The following is a 17,163-nucleotide window of genomic DNA, read 5'->3' on the forward strand; positions in this document are numbered from 1 at the left end:
TCGTTCTTATTTAATGCAGAATTTTGTAAAGTTTCTTTTGCAGATGTCTTGTTTTTTCCATCTACAGCTTCTTACCTGAAGGGAGCCATCTCTGTGTTATATCTGTACTTTCCATTCTGCTTGTCTCCTCAGCAAAGCTTGAAGCCAATGACCACCTCCTTTTTCTTCCTGAAAATGATTATTGGGGAGGGTATTGTGGGCTATAATCACTCTTAAGCCATGTCCTGTATCCGCTTGAGATTTACTTCTTTAAGCCACTGGAGTGACAAAGGTCACTGTAATTTTCACTGGCTTTTTTAGGGCACCAAGTAGCTGGCTTAAAATGTGTCAATAATGAGATGATTAGACACACCTTTCTGGAGGTAAGTGCATGAAATGGATACATTAATGCCCATTTCTTTCTTTTAGGTGGCCATCTCTGCTGTGGCTGGTATTCTTAAGCAGCTTAAGAGGACACACAAGAAAGTGCCCATCTGCCCTTATGAAATAAGTAGGTTTTATTTAATATAAGAAATGTCTTCCTAATGTTTATCCTGCATTTTTTTAAAAGCATGTTATTCTGGTTAAACATAGAATCACAAGCTTTTCATTTCTCTCTGGTTGTTAATGTCCCAAGCAAACAAAACAGGTAACATAATCGGTCATCTTACAGTTTGGTTTGTTTTTAAAGAAGGTTATCCTTGCAAGTCTGTGTTAAGGAGTGAGTTAAAACTTCAGAGATATGGTCATTCTCCTTTTAGAAAGCCTTGTAATTTGTGAGAATAACTTGTATATTTCTTTTTTAAATATTTTTTTTAATAATTTCAAGTGGAACTTCTATTTAAATTACTAAAGGAAACTCTTACTGTTAGTGTTACTTTTAATCTCCCACAGCAAATCTTTGTACAGTTTTGACTGGGGGGAGGGAGACATAAAAGCCCTTAAATCTTTTGTTAAACATTGTACATTAACACTCCCAGCAAATGTTGCAAGTTTGATAGACTATAAATTGTTCTTTAACCAGGTGGAAGCCCCAAGCCTTCCAGCATTCAGGCTGGTGACAGACCGGATAACCAGTGGCTGCACTATGATAGTCAGAATTTACCAAAGACTAAGGAAGCTTGGGAGTCATGTTGTTTTGTGGAGAAGACACACTGGGGATATTACACCTGGCCCCAGTGAGTATCATTAAAGCAATAAGATAGAATTGTGAGGGTCAGCAGAAAAAGTCCTGTGGGAAATTAAATTATGTGTGTTACATTTAATTTTTTTTAATTGAGACAAAAAAAACCCAGAATTTTTCTCCTTTGTGCTCTTTGCTTGTTTTACCAGTTTCTGGGTGGCTTTTGTGGAGGTGGTTATTTATTGTTGTTGTGGTTTCCATTTATTTATTTTCTACTTGCTTCTCTTTGGGTTTTGTGGGTACTAAAGGCACATACTTCATATGGCTGTTTAACTGCTGGTTTTAAAATGAAGTATGCATGTTTAAAAACAGTTGCAAAATATGCAGAGTAATCTATCGCTACCAACTCTGGGTTGCTTGTTGCGGTAAAACCTTTATAAATAACAGACTTAATTTTCTTGTAAATTTTTTTTAAGTTTCTCTTTTGGAGATGATGATGAATCCTACTCAACATAGAGAATATGAAAATTTATCATAAGCTTTGTTTTCCTTTGAAACATGCGTTACTGGTTTTTGTTTGGTTTTTTTTTTTAATATTCAGAACTATGACAGTTTATGCTCCAGCTGAGCATCAACCAAAGCTTGGGCGAAGGAGAGATGAGCTGACAGAGGTAACGATTTCAGCATGTTTCAGTCTTGTTATTTTAATACTACTTTTGCTTTCTTTTTTTTAATATTGTCCCCAGATTACTGTGAAGGTAGTGTGGAGATTAAATTCCCTTTCTCATTTAACTTAAGCATTGTTTGTAATTTAGAGAGTGCTACACGAAATGCGTAGAAACATTTGTTTTGCGTGATTACAAACCAAGATGGAGATTGAATTCAGTTATGCAGTTTCGTAGCTGTATGGATATAATCATGTTTTTAACAAGCAATAAGTCATAACTATTCAGAAACCTAGATCCCCATAGGACATTTTTAATCATATTTTCCTCCTTCTTTTTCATAATTAGTGTATTAAGCATGCAAGAAGAAATTATTTTAATGTATTGCAGCTTATCCATCAGTGATTATGGAATGATTGTATTAATGAGCACTAGCTTGTTCCCTTTCAAATCTTTGTCAGAGTTTAGAACAAGGCAATTAAAGACAGTAAAGAATGACTATTTTTAGGGATATTATGCTAACGCAAGGAAAGACAAGTCATTAATAAAAATAAAAGTTAGGAGTCTTGCAAAACATTACCCAATATTCCCTATAAAATGAGGGGGCAAATGAGTAGGTGAGGCTTGCCTTTTGCCAAAAAAAAAAAAAAACTAAAATGGAAAATGCAACCTGGAAAGATTGGGATATCACTGTGACAGTCAAGCACCTCAAAGCTAATCCTTTTTTTTTTTTCTGTTACAGGCAGAACAAATTATATATGATCACTTTTCTGATCCCAAGTTTGTTGAGCAGTTAATAAAATTTTTGTCTTTAGAAGACAGAAAAGGAAAAGACAAATTTAATCCTCGCAGATTTTGCCTCTTCAAGGTAATTGGAGTTCAATAACCAGATTGCTTCCTTTTTCCAGATAATTGTTGAAGCGTGGAAGAGCCATATGCTTCTCAGCTTATATCCCACTGTTGCAAAATGTTCATTTTTTAAGGGCATGCAGCTATGATAAATCCTTTTAATTCTATCTTCTGATTAACCACATAGGGAAACCTATTCAGAGTAATACAAAAGTATACAGGATGCTTGTACGTAGTTCTGTTATGTATTAAGAGCAAAGTAATTTCACTTCATGCATATTCACATCTCAAGCATTTCACAATCTTATGTTCTTCTTAAGCACAATAGTTTAAACAGATAATTATTGAAGACACTCTCACATCTTGTTTTATAGGGCCTTTTCAGAAACTTTGATGATGCCTTCCTGCCAGTTCTTCAGCCCCATTTAGAACAACTCGTGGCAGACTCTCATGAAAGCACCCAGAGATGTGTAGCTGAAATCATCGCTGGCTTAATAAGAGGTTCTAAACACTGGACATTTGAGAAGGTGCTGAAGTAGTGGTTTTGAGTGATTCATGGAAGTTAAGGAATAACTTTGAATTATTATATAAACTGAATGTATAAAATTCAGGGCTTTTAATGTCACCTGTGTCCAGGAGAGGACTGGGAAATGTTGCAGCACTTAGTGCTTCATTGCCAAACTTTGAGCACAATTCATAGCTTGGTGTAATGCCTATATAATACTACGTGTTAGTAGAATGCTTCAAGATTAAGAACAGTTTGCTGGTAAAGAGATAGCAAAGTTGCAGGGTTTGCGATTTCTAGCTAATTTTAGCTCAAACTGTTACATCTTTCTTCAGCCTAAACCTAGCTGTCTACATTATCTTTAAATGAATTTCTGTGCTGGAAAGTAATTCGGGGAGAATAATTTCCTAAATAAAAAAAAAAAATTGAAAATCCATGAGGAGAGGGAGTACTTAGAGTGTACAGGACTGCTGTCCTACCAAAAGCAAAGCATATGCAGTCTCTGATACAGCTGTGCTTAAAGCATCGTGAAAATGGTACACTCATAGTCCACAGGATTTCTAAACACCTTGTAAACAAAATTGCAATGATTCCTGAAGTCTTACCTCTGATAGTATGTATTTATTTTCATAAATACCATACTACAGCTGCTTCCCGAGTCAGTATTGTTTTCCATTATTTGAAACGATGGAAGGAGTTGTGTTCACAGAGGTTAGATGGCCATTTTGTCCTTAAATAGACAAATCTTGTCTTTTGCCTTTTTGCTGAGCAGGTGGAAAAACTTTGGAAGCTTCTCTGTCCATTGCTCCGAACAGCTTTGTCCAACATTACAGTGGAAACATATAATGATTGGGGCACATGCATAGCAACCTCCTGTGTAAGTACCACTTTTTCAGTCTTATAAAGCTGTATCCAGATAGTGAAGTTTTACAGATAACATGTAAATTAGAGCTTTATTAATAGAGATATTTGGGTGTTTTTTTTCATCTAAGCAGAGACCTGTAAATACAGTATGAAAATAATACTAATTTAAAATTCTGTAGCTTATTTTTTTGGCAATTTTGCTCTCTTCTGCCCTTTTGCAGACAGTTTAATATAACATTTTAGTGAATGGAAGTAAAAACTTAGTTTTCCTCTTCAGCAGTTCAGAAGAGCTGTATAAGGTTAGGGAGTGATGTTAATGTGTGTGCTTGCTATGTGTTCAATTTTTGTGGGAATCTTTAAACTCAAATTACACATTCATTCTTGCTTTAGAAGTGTGCAGCATAACCTTATGCTGTGAAAACTAAGTCTCAAATTATCCTTTAACGTACAATAAGATTTCTATATGCTCCGGTGGACTGGGTATCATGGTGTCAGAAAAGCAGGGTAAATGATAGGCCACAAATATTTTGGATCGGTAACTCTTTGAAATCATGCAGTAAAAGTCAGCATAGTTTGTCAGCCAGAGCCCTGGCGATTAATTAGCAAGATCCAGGCATGATTATTCATATATGTCAAAAAAAGGGTTAAATTCCTTCTGTTCTTATCATTGTATTTACCAAATAATTTAAACTGCATGTGATTTTCATTGGTTTTCCTCCTACTGAGGTTCGCTGTGAAGAGATATTTAAATTTGCACTTGCTTAACAGGATAAACCCAAGGGACACAAAGAAAAATCGCTGTCAAAACTTCCCTTGTTTATGCATTATTTGCATTAAAAAACCCCAGTTTGCTTATATCTCTGGTACCCCCTTTTTTTTTTTCAGGAGAGCAGAGATCCTAGGAAACTGCACTGGTTATTTGAGTTGCTGCTGGAATCTCCATTGAGTGGTGAAGGAGGATCATTTGTAGATGCATGGTAAAATTAACTTTAACTGTTTTATTGTGGCTGATTAAAGAAGGAAATAAAGCATGGATAAAATCTATTGAGAGCATATTGTGCCAGCTGACTTGTAGAAACAGGGAACAAAGCACTGCTTTCCAGTTAGCTTTCCCCCTACAGTGCCAGTTTCTTCTTTTTTTTTTTTAGTATAATTAAAACTAGCTAACAAAATGTGAAAGTTTGGAACTGGCGTAGCAGCAGTAATATTGTTTCATATGGTAATTTTTACCCATCTTTGCATGCAATTCACACAAAGACGCTTTTATGCACTGATGCACACAAAACATTCCAAAACAAGGCCTGGGGCGGGGGACTGGGGAATAGAGGAACAGTTTTGTATGACTGAAAACCTTCTGTTCTGATTTCTAGCCGACTTTATGTACTGCAAGGTGGCCTTGCACAGCAAGAATGGAGAGTACCAGAGCTGCTGCATAGACTGCTGAAGTACTTGGAACCTAAACTCACACAGGTTTACAAGAATGTCCGAGAGAGAATAGGAAGGTCAGGTTTTCTTCTGAAGTTCTTGGATTCTGTTTTATCTTATTTTTATTTGGGTAGTTGAGTATCTAAGGAATTACACTGAAGTGATGACTGCTTATCTCTGTGCATTAATACTGGTAATAGAAATCAGATAGGCTTGTTAACAGACTTGCTTCAGAAACTTCAGACGACTTCTCTGTTTTTGTCTTTTTATTGAATCTGGCCTGTTACATTCATGTATATCTCTAAAGCTCTCACACCCCAACAAATACACACCATGACCCCCAAAAAACACAGGAAAAAACCCACAGAAGAAAAAAACAAACAAACTGGAAACACAACACTACAACACGGATTTGCTGTGTCTGAGCCCTAATAAGCTGTAAATATGCTGAGAATGCTTTACAGAACATTTTAGTAACTTAAAAACTCGTTGTTGATCTGTTTGGAGAAGAGGGGAGTTGCATCGTAGTGACTGTTTTACCCTGCTTGATTCAAATATCTACAAAGAGGATATTTGAAAAACATGTTTGTAAGTAACCAAAGTGAAGATAAGAGGAATTTTTCTATAAATGTTCAACTTCAAAATTGATCAAATTGATCTTGGATCACTTACCTGCAATCTCTATATGGTAGTCAAGCTAACTTGAATGTTCATGCTTTCTTTATTTGCTCTTTCAGTGTTTTGACCTACATATTCATGATAGATGTTTCCTTGCCAAATACTGCTGCAACTAAATCTCCTCGTGTCCATGAATTTACTACCCGGATACTTGAAAATCTTAAACCCCTTATGGAAGCAGATGAAGAAATTCAGAATCACGTTATGGAAGAGAACGGAGTTGGTGAACAAGATGAGCGAACTCAGGGCATTAAACTCTTGAAAACTAGTGAGTTACTTAGTGAGATTAAGAAATGGAGAGTATTTTAAGACATAATGATGAGGTCTGTAAATCATATATTTGCAGTATACAATTTTTCCTTTCAGATCTATGCTGCAACAAGGTGTCTGTTGTTTCAGGATTGAGGTTTATAAAGTCAAACAGTAGTGTAACATGATAATCTCCCAGACGAGTCTTGCAATAAATTGGGTCTATAATTTGTTTGGGGATTAATACTGGGTTTTATCTTCTTAATTAGTGGTCATTTCTCTCTTACAAAACAGTTCTGAAGTGGCTGATGGCAAGCGCAGGACGGTCCTTTTCCACAGCTGTCACAGAGCAGCTCCAGCTTTTACCCTTATTTTTCAAGGTATATGCTCTAATTGCTGCTTTATTAGTCCTGTTTGATTAAAAAGGGCTTTTATGCATAAAGCGAAGTTATAAGAAACATTTTAAATAAAGTAAAAGGCCAAACAATAGTGGTAATAAGCTTGCACTCTGAGGAGGACCAAATGGGGTTTTTTTATGCTTATGTCTGCTTACAGCTGATAATGCAGCCTGTTAAATGGTTTCCTGACAGTAATGACTTGTAGGTGAATGCCCTGTACGTGCATAATTTGAGGGAGGAGAAAATGTTTAATTCAGGAGAGGAAAAGTGTTTACTTCATTAATGTACATATGTTCTGATATTTACCTTTATTTGTTTTCTTTTGTTCCATGATTACAGAATCCTTTTGAAATGCTGGTCCTTTTCTTTGTTTTCCTTGCTCCTCTAATCCTTGTATTCTTCTATGAAACTGACTCATTCAGTGCTTTATATCTGAATAATACATGATTGCATGCTGCAAAGCATATGTCTAACTGATAGAAACATCAGTCAGTTATGCAACAATAATGAACGTGAGCACAAAATAAAGCTTTATTTATGTGAAAGTGAACTTGAAAGCTTTCTCTCAGTTTTGGACCTACATCAAAAATATTAAATTAATTGGATTTGATAGCATAAGAATTGCAGTGGGAAACCGAAGTCTTAGTGGCACCCATTCAATCCTTCTCAAGAGCGTCAGAGTAGTCATAGTGTTCAGTTAAGTAAAATGTGTGCAAGGAAAAGATCTGATGATTCTAATTCACTTTTTTCAACAGCTTATGGCTGAGAATATTTTAACATGATTTTCCTATGTAACCTAATCTTTCAGCATTATGTTGATTGTATTTCTCCTAGATATAACTTTCTTTTCATAAGAATTACCTAGGAAGTTTCACGGTTTTGCTGTTAGCAATGCTTATTTACTAACACTAGCCTTCCCCTCCTCCCCTCTGATCTTGTTCTGTAGATTGCACCGGTAGAAAATGACAATAGCTACGATGAGCTCAAAAGAGATGCTAAGATGTGTTTGTCATTAATGTCTCAGGGTTTGTTGTATCCTCAGCAAGTGCCTTTGGTACTTCAGGTGCTAAAACAAGTGAGTATGGTCCAAATAGATTAAAGCTCCTTGTCATCTGATGCGCTCTGTGTGGTGTGTTTTTTGTTTGGTTGGTTTTTTGGGTTTTTTTTTTTTAAGATAATACAGTAGTTGTGATTTGAAGAGAATCAAATACTCTTTTCTCAGAGCTGAAAGAGAAGAGATTTAGAAGTGTTTTAAAACACTTAGAAGCAGTGAGTTTTGTTTTGTTTCCCACTTCCAGGCATTTAAACAACTTGTATCTTGATAAGAAATTGAACAGTATTTTAATAAATTACAGTTTGATTCAGTTTAAGTCAAACACGTCTCCTCATAAGAATAAGAATTCAAAATCCAGTTTCAAAATAAGTCATCATATAAAGAACTGCCCTTGAATCTCTGCCCTTTTCTAGTTTTACAGTATCCTTATCAACTGCTATTAGTTTCTGAAAAACAACACAAGCAAAAATGCACTCTTTTAAATTGAATGATTCATTCCATATACAGTTTGTCGTGCAGGAAGTGGTTTTTTTCCTCTAGTCGTTAATGACTGATCTATAGCAGTAAAACCACCTGTTGCAGGTTGTTGGTGTAAGCTGTACACGCAGCCAGAATAGTAACTGCAGTGTTGAAAGACAGGCTGCACCCGTGCCAGATGCTTTCAATACTTTGGACTTCCGTAAGCCAGTGGAGGTCAAAGTATGGAACTTGAAAAAATTTGGCTTTCCAAATCCGGTGTGTAGAATACATATACTGAAGCAGAATGGAATTCCTGATTTATCTGTATCTGCCTTATGGCTGATGTCAGGAATCCGTCAAAGGGAGAAATGTGCCTACTTTGTCTTTTGCTATGTTAGGTGTCTGTTAAATCACAGTAAGCTTTGGAAGTTGAGCCTATAATAAGTTATTGTCTAAATTATAACTGCATGCATTAGAAATTTAGGAGTGTATGAAATGAAAACTTCTGAGTGAGGGAAGTTATTTGAAACTCTCCGCACAAAGTTTAGCTTAAATATTGTTAGCTTCACATTGGGTGGCTGCTTTCTTTCGCCTTCTTGTTTTCACTTTCTCACTTATTTTTACTTGCAGACAGCAAGAAGCAATTCTTGGCATGCTAGGTATACCATATTAACCTACCTCCAGACTATGGTGTTCTACAATCTCTTTATCTTTCTCAACAACGAAACAGCAGTCAGTGACATTAGATGGCTGGTTATAAAGCTCCTGGAAGACGAACAGCTTGAGGCAAGTCAGACCTTTTCTGAAACACTTTGTTTGACTGGTTTCTTGCCCTTGTCAAGTTTTATGAAAAAGCTACCAGTTGTGAGTTAATATAGCAAGTGTTTCTGGCTTCGCACTCTTTTTATTTTGAAAACACAACTAGCTTTATAGGATTCCTTTCTTTCATATTCCATTTTTTGCTTCTAATATTCCATTCCAAGAAAACAACCGTTTAGAAAATACTTCATGAGTGATTTTTAAGAGTTCCACTGTCCCTACATTTTCAACAGAATGGAATATTGCTTTGTTTCATTTTTGGTTTAGGCATAGCTGAAATAGGGATGGTATCATTGTGCTGTAAATATTAGCGTGGGTATTGCTAGAAAATTCAACTTCCAAAATGCCTTCCTGTGGGAAAGCTGTATAAAAACACTACTTATTACTCTATAGGTCTGTCTCCCATTTAATCATAGCAGCTTATTAAGGACAGGAAATACTTTTTTATACGTCCAGCTTACTAAAGGAGTATTTCTTTAGTTTTAAGTAGATTTTCCTCAGTTTTGTGAAGACGCATGCATAATAGAATTTGTCTAGCAGGTGCTGTACTTATGGTGTTAACACGATTCAAAAAGGTAATAGTTGTAAGCTTACTTGTCAGTCTGACAAGTTTTTGAGCGCCTCTTGATCTAGTGATGCTTCAGTATATACAAGTGGAAGGAGATAAAATCCGAAATGGTGGCTGTGGTACATGCACACTGTTGAAGATCTCAGAGAACCCTGTGGTTTCATAAACAGAAGTAATATTGGGATCATAAGCATGTTCCCAGGGCAAAAAAAAAAAAGAGGGTGCCTGATGTTTTTCATAGTCTTGTTTGTCAAGCTTTTAAAAGCTGAGGGAAATTACAGAATTATTTTATTCTGTTTTCAGGCAAGCCTTCAGTTCTTAATTATGTGAATTTAAATTTTTTTTTATCATGTTCAAGCATGGTGAAGAGTCTTTAGTGTTGACCTCCATTCTTGTTCCATTTACACTGTGCCATTGTTTTCACTGTTTTTTTTGCTGTTGGCAAATATCAATTAAATCCTCCTTTTGAGTGCACGGGTGCTTTTTTCCTTTTTAGAAGCTGGGAGATTTGGAAGTGTTACCCTTTTGCCAAAACAAAGATCCTGGTTTAGGTTCCCCTGTGAAGCAACATTTTAAACAGTTGTTAAAAAACCTGCGATGTGAAGCGTGCTTTTGTGAACAATCAATGGGAAATAATTTGTATATGCAAATTAAAATTTCTGGCTTAAGGTTTGACTTTACAGTATCTTACACTACTCTGCCAACCACACCTGTTTCAGTGTTCAAGTGAGTTCTGTGATATCTTTCATGTGGCTGTTTGTTACATTGAGCTGGAAAGCAGCAGCTTGCAGTTATTGCCCACAGCACTCAGAACACTTACCTCATAGTCTCATCATTTTGAAAAATACCTTTTATTCACTTTAATACAATTTATCTAGTTATTTTAGATGTACAAAATTATTCTTCTGCACTACAGAGATGCAAATCAAAAAAGCTTATCTGTGTTCATAACCTCTTATGATCACGTAGTTACCATGGAAGCTTTCATTTTGCTTTGAAAAGTGATCTCTTTTGATAATGGTTCTATCAAGTTCTATTAGGTGATAATAGAGCTATCATGTTCATTCTTGATAATAATTGGCAAGATGCAGTATGTTGCAGAGTAATTCATATGTATTTTTTTAATGCTGGATTTTTAAAAAGATTGTGCTGTCAATAGAATCCTTACCTTTAACTCATATTTGGAGTCTTTACCCTGCAGGACTGAGATTTTGATTCTTGGATTTAAAGATTGTTTTTTTCCATGTATTTTCATACAAAGGTGCCAGACCTAATGATTCTGCCCATCTTGTTCTTTGCTTTTAATATACAGTTTGCGCTTCTAATGGTTCTAGAATTACCATTCTCTAACTTCCTGATGGTTTTATATCTTTTCATAAAATTGTTGCAACAAACCTCGGTTAACAACATTTTTGGACCACGTTGAATGTCAAATAGCCATGGGACTGCAATGGGAAGTGAACTTGCATCATAGGATTGTCTGGCGGCTGTTGAATGCAAGTTTCATGCATCTAGCTTTAAACACAGGTCTCTAGAATTGAAGAAAGCTTTACTTAAATGGTATTGTGAGAAATTATACTTCTGAAAGTCAGAGGTGTCATGGAGCTGATGGAGTGCTGTGAATGTTAGAGCTAATGTGACCCTGCAACTGATAAGGAAAAAGGATACATACAGTCCTGAAAAATCATGTGTCTGTGTACAGCAGCATAACCACCACTGAATATCACGTCTGATTTTCATGTAATGTAGACAGTTGGAAAGAGCTGCAGGAAAGATTTGAATCTCGGAAAACACATTTTGTACTACATAATATTATTTATTTTTAAGTAGAGAAAAAGTGAAAATGAGTGTATTCAACATGGAGTTATGGTGGAAGTCATAGCCTCGTTGATCTGAAAACATTTTTCTCACAGTTTTCTTAGCCATAATTTTATCTAGGAAGCTCCCTGGATAGGTGCTACGTAAGTTCCTATTTTTACAGATCAATGTACTGAATACATACCTCTCATGTCTTGATAAATGTTTTTCATATTACACTGCAGTGATGAGAGTATTTTCTCTTTGTGTAAATAGCACACTGACATTCTTTGGTTTTGTTCTGAAATTGTTGTGGTTTTGTAGACCTCAGCCAGTCAATTCTGACCAAAAAAACCCCAAACTCAAACCATACTTGATTGGAAGAGGATTCCTTTGCTGCTCCTCTGCAGTTCTTACAGTTTATAAGTTGTCACGCAAGTGTGATGATCTGTAGATTATTTGGTGTCAGATGTTGTGATGAATGATTAGCTTGTTAATGGCTGATTTTAAAAGATTTGCTTCTAGGTGCTCCTTGCAGCAAAGCATTCCTTTCAGTTCGGTTATTAATTTAGAAATTAAAGTGATTTTAATACAGTGAATAAATCTCATTTTGGGAGCTTGCTCACTTTACAGCCAAGCTTCTTTCTATTCTAAGTCTTCCATTAGCATATCAGATTTCCTTTAATAGCTTAGTTCTTAAGAGACTTACATATTGCTGATAAACAATACTGGCAAACTTCCACTCCATACGCCTTTATGCTGTTAACCAAGTAGATCACATTTGAATAATGCGTTGTAGAAATTTAAATGGAATGAAGTGAAGTCTCAAGAGCTTATTGTTAACTTAGGGTGTTTTAATTATCGCAGTCCTTGCAGCTCTACTTATTGCTTTGTGGAGATTCAGAACGTTGTGTTCAAGAATGTAATTTGTTATAATTTGCTGCATTGGATTCAGAGTGTTGGTAGGTGTTTATGTTCCAGACAGACAAATGTTCTGTTTACAGTTACACATAACAGTATGTACTTACCATAAAACTGGCAACTGCTGTCAGTGTTTCAATGAGTTGATTTGGTTTTCAAGTTTTGAACTGTTGGGAGGTTTTTGTCAGCCTGCTATTTTGAAAGTAGAAGTGATTTTTGGAGGGACTCCAGTTTAACTGTGGTCTTACAGTTCTATAACTTTATGGTTTGGGTAGATTTGAGTAGATGAGATAAATTAGTAGAACTGATTGATATAGTTGCTTTTGAAAGCAAGTGATTGAATTTTCTCTACTTGCAATCCACTATCAATGTGTTGTGGCTGTTTTTGAAAGGAATGGAAGAAGAGATCTGTGTTTTGAATGGTCTGGCAATTAGATGAAAATTTATTTTAGTCTTGTTCTTTTGGCTTCTGAGTTACCAAAGAGAAGAATATTTTTCCAGTCTGGAATTCTGTTTTTTATTGATGAAGTGAAAGGGACTGATACTCAGGACAACAAAGTAAATAATGCTGGAGTGTTATAGAACTGAGTTGTTGACCATAAACCACTGAAGCTCATTGTCATTGCTTATTAATACAGCATCTGTGTGTATCTCAAAGAATTCTTGTGCTGTGGGTAGGACAGAATCAGCTTTGTCTCATGAGCAAACCTTCTGTCTTCTCTTGGAAAGGCTTTTCTGCCTTTTTCAGGTTCTAGCGTCTCCATGTACATTTGAGCAGGAAGACTAAATGCTTCTGAATAAAGTATGCTGGTAAAACTAATGTTAATAGAGACTACTAAAGATTTTGTAAAGCAGGTTAATTATTTGAAATGGGCATCTTGATCTCATTGAAGTGTTTTTAAACTTTCTAAAGCTAGATTAGTCTGTCATTAAGTCTTGATAGTGGAGCTTAATGACATTATTTGATTGAGTAGTAGGTCACTATGACGAATTATGTGAAGGTAGTTCTATATAACAATACTTATGTTTATTAATTTGTTATTAATTTGTTTATTAATTTTAGCCATACAGTACACTAGTAGTAGTTTATGATCTATGAAATAACGGGATAGTATTTTAAAGACTTCTCTCAGGTAGAATTTGGTAACTTTGCCTGGGTGGATGTACTTAAAAGGATAGTAATAGCATAAATACATGCGTGCTTAGTAATGGTGATGTGTGCTGTCTCTGCTCATAGGTGAGGGAAATGGCTGCTACCACACTAAGTGGTCTGCTACAGTGCAATTTTCTCACGATGGATGGTCCTATGCAGACGCATTTTGAGCAGCTGTGCAAGATGAGGCTACCAAAGAAACGAAAGCGAGACCTGGGTTCAGTGGCAGATGTGATTCCTTCTGGTGGTAAGAAAATTGCTTTCAGAATTTGATTTCATAGGATCATAGAATCACTACATTGGAAAAGACCTTTGAGATCATCAAGCCCAGCCATTCCTGCCCACTACTAAATCATGTCCCTAAGCACTTCATCTGCCTGTCTATTAAATGCATCCAGAGATGGTGACTCAACCACCTCCCTGGACAGCTGTTCTAGTGCTTGTTAACTCTTTTAGTGAAGAATTTTTTTCCTAATGTCCAGTCTGAACCTCACCAGTACAACTTCAGCCCATTCCCTCTCGTCCTGTCATCTGTCATCTGGGAGAAGAGACCAGCACGCACCTCTCCAAGACCTCCATTCAGATAGTTGTAGGCAGTGATAAGGTCTCCCCTCAGCCTTTTCTTTTCTAGGCTAAACAACTCCAGTTCACTCAGCCACTCCTTGTAAGACTTTGCTCTCCAGCTCCTTCGCCAGCTTCATTCCTCTTCTCTCAACACACTCCAGTGCCTCAATGTCTGTCTTGTAGTGAGGGGCCCAAAACTGAATGCAGGATTTGAGGTGTGGTCTCACCAGTGCCAAGTACAGAGGAATGATCACTTCCCTGGCCCTGCTGGCCACACTGTTTCTGATACAGACCAAGATGCCATTGGCCTTCTTGCGCACACTGCTGGCTCATGTTCAGACAGCTGTTGACCAACATCCCCAGGTCCTTTTCCTCCAGGCAACTTTCCAGCCACTCTTCCCCAAGCCTATAGCACTGCATGGGGTTGTTGTGTCCCAAGTGCGGGAATCTCCACTTGGCCTTGTTGAATCTCATACTGCTGGTCTCAGCCCATCAATCCAGGCTGTTCAGATCCCTCTGTAGAGCCTCCCTACCCTCAAGCAGAGTGGCACTTCCTCCCAGCTTAGTGTCATCTGTGAACTTACTAAGGTTATATTCAATCTCTTGATTTAGATCATTGATAAAGACATTGAACAGAACCAGACCCCGCACTGAGCCCTAGAGAACACCACTCGTGACCCACAAATTTACAGCATAGATGACAAATAAGAATACATTATTATTTACTTTTTTGATAGTATTTTTTTATTATGTATTTCTACATTATTAATTTTCCAGAATTAAGACTAAAGAAATTTCTCCATTTCCTCTGTGCGCAGTTTGCATAGTTAAGAACACAGATTATGAGGCTTAGCTATTTCCTCAATAAGCAAACTTCTTCAGCTGCCTCAGCATAATTGCACTCCTTACTCACTTTACCTTCTGTTTTTTATTCTCAAAAAAACCCAAACAAACAAACAAACAACCCAACACACACAAAAACCCCTGCAGAACTAAAAAGCCCCATAAACTTAACCTTAGCTTTGGCTCTGACCGAGCATTTAGGCATCAGAGTCACATTTATTTGACCTGGAAGGATTGGGTTTCCATATTGTCAGATAGTTCCAGTGCTTGAGAAAACATTCAGAACACAGAAAGAGGGAACAAGGGATATGCAGCTCATTCTTTGAGAGAAGGAGACTCTTCTGAAATGTTTGTAAAGCATGCGGCAGATGCAGACTAATATTTTTTGCATGTTCTCACATTAGAAATGGAAGATGGAGTCATAGAGCGAAGCTGTGTAAGAAAGCAGAAGCAATTTGGAGATCCATATGCTTATGTGAATTTATTTGACTGTATGGTTTGTAGAATGATCAGGTTTTCTGTAGAAGCTAGAGATCTGTCTACTGTGACAGTGTTGTTAGGTTGTTTTTTTTTTTAATTCAGGGTCCAGACTTGCTCTATTAGGTAGTCAGGAAGAAATTCTTTACTGTGAGGGTGGTGAGGCACTGGCGCAGGTTGCCCAGAGAAGTCGTGGCTGCCCCATCCCTTGAGGTGTTCATGGCATGGTCAGGTGGAGCTTTGAGCAACCTAATCTAGTGGAAGGGGTTGGAAATGGATGAGCTTTAAGGTCCCTCCCAACCCGAAGTGTTCTATGATTCTGTGATTGAATGTTAGTGTCAGTATGTTAATCTCATTAGATCACCTCTGTTTGATATAGAGGCTCTCTTCAGTTGTTCCCATGCGTTAAAAATAGTTTTATTTTCACTGATAACCGGTTTTAAGTTTGGCTGTGTCATTAAGAAATGTCTTAGACAAAGTAGTTGCACCTTGCTGAATATAAATGAATATCCTGCAATTGCAGACTTGGTTAAACGCCATGCTGGTGTGCTAGGACTTAGCGCCTGTATTTTGTCAAGTCCCTATGATGTACCCACCTGGATGCCACAGCTCTTGATGGATCTCAGTGCCCATCTTAATGATCCTCAGCCTATTGAGGTAAAAATACTTGTATCGTTTTTTCTGTTTAATAAGGCTAAAATATGCTTTAACCTAGAAACAGCCCTAGAAACAAGTTTCTAAAGAAACAGCTAGCTTTAACTCTATTTTTTTTTCTGTCTGTTCAGTTTTGTTGGCCTTTGCTATGTTAAACCAGACTAGTGAGCTTATGGCTGAAGAATAGCTTAAATTTAACAAACTTTATTACAGTGTGCATATCTGTATCAAGAAAATGAACAGATTGGACTTTTCTTTTGTTAATTTAATTATAGTTATTTTAATAACAGAAGGTAGTTTTCCTTTGATTTTCTTCTTCTATGCACCATATGCAATTCATCCACTTCTTCTCATGTCTTCAGACCCAAAGGATTGGTTTGAACTGCATAAGGAAGAGGGGAAAAGCATTTCATTTACACTTTATAAGAATCTGTTCATTTTTTTTTACCTCAAAATTGTAGGACAAATTCCTTTTTATAAGAATATTGGAGTCGTGACACCAGTCAAAACACTTTAACCAGAACTGCACAAATTATAATACTGGGGAACTGGGCTGAATTCTCCAGAGCCCCTTCTAAGCTTCATAAGAGGTCAAATGCTGTACTCTACTCAGCAGAGGGGTTGGGGTTTTTTTGTACTCAACATCTTTTCTTTGTCATGGAGCTTAAATCCATAACTGATAGAGCTTGATTCTGATTGTCTGCTATGCAGATGACTGTGAAAAAAACGCTGTCCAATTTCCGAAGGACCCATCATGACAACTGGCAGGAGCATAAACAGCAGTTCACAGATGACCAGCTACTGGTGCTTACTGACCTCTTGGTTTCACCATGCTATTATGCATAGACAGGTATGTTTATTTGTTTTGACGTAAATTGACAGAAACATCAGTCTTCTGAAATCTACTTTAGCTCTCTAACCTAGTGTGGAGTAGGAAAGAATCTCAAGCCACAGGGAAAGTGCTACAACTAAATCTAAGTCCTGTGGACCTCAGTGATCTGCTCAAGATTAGATTTGTTTTGGTGAGATATTGTCTATCTTTGTATGTGTCCCTGTAGTGTTTTGCTAAGAAATTTACACTTGTTTTCTTGAATATTCATGTTCCTTTTCTCCCTTTTC

At 36.8% G+C, this 17,163-nt stretch overlaps 1 protein-coding gene across 2 annotated transcripts in view; it reads left to right on the forward strand.

The window, feature by feature from the left end:
• PSME4 (proteasome activator subunit 4) overlaps positions 1–17,163 on the forward strand; it is a 74,241-nt gene that overhangs the window by 55,070 nt on the left and 2,008 nt on the right. For both annotated transcript variants that reach the window (XM_069850264.1, XM_069850266.1), the window contains 15 exons: positions 409–490; positions 1,004–1,157; positions 1,704–1,773; positions 2,510–2,635; positions 2,991–3,143; positions 3,894–3,998; positions 4,871–4,962; positions 5,356–5,487; positions 6,148–6,356; positions 6,632–6,717; positions 7,682–7,810; positions 8,879–9,034; positions 13,591–13,753; positions 15,914–16,047; positions 16,756–16,894. In XM_069850264.1, the coding sequence (XP_069706365.1) occupies positions 409–490; positions 1,004–1,157; positions 1,704–1,773; positions 2,510–2,635; positions 2,991–3,143; positions 3,894–3,998; positions 4,871–4,962; positions 5,356–5,487; positions 6,148–6,356; positions 6,632–6,717; positions 7,682–7,810; positions 8,879–9,034; positions 13,591–13,753; positions 15,914–16,047; positions 16,756–16,890 (1,926 nt within the window). In that variant the 3' untranslated portion in view covers positions 16,891–16,894. The remainder of the gene's footprint in view (positions 1–408; positions 491–1,003; positions 1,158–1,703; positions 1,774–2,509; positions 2,636–2,990; positions 3,144–3,893; positions 3,999–4,870; positions 4,963–5,355; positions 5,488–6,147; positions 6,357–6,631; positions 6,718–7,681; positions 7,811–8,878; positions 9,035–13,590; positions 13,754–15,913; positions 16,048–16,755; positions 16,895–17,163) is intronic.

The sequence above is a fragment of the Phaenicophaeus curvirostris genome, chromosome 2 (genome assembly GCF_032191515.1).
Source record: "Phaenicophaeus curvirostris isolate KB17595 chromosome 2, BPBGC_Pcur_1.0, whole genome shotgun sequence".
In the NCBI taxonomy this organism is placed as follows: Eukaryota; Metazoa; Chordata; class Aves; order Cuculiformes; family Cuculidae; genus Phaenicophaeus; species Phaenicophaeus curvirostris.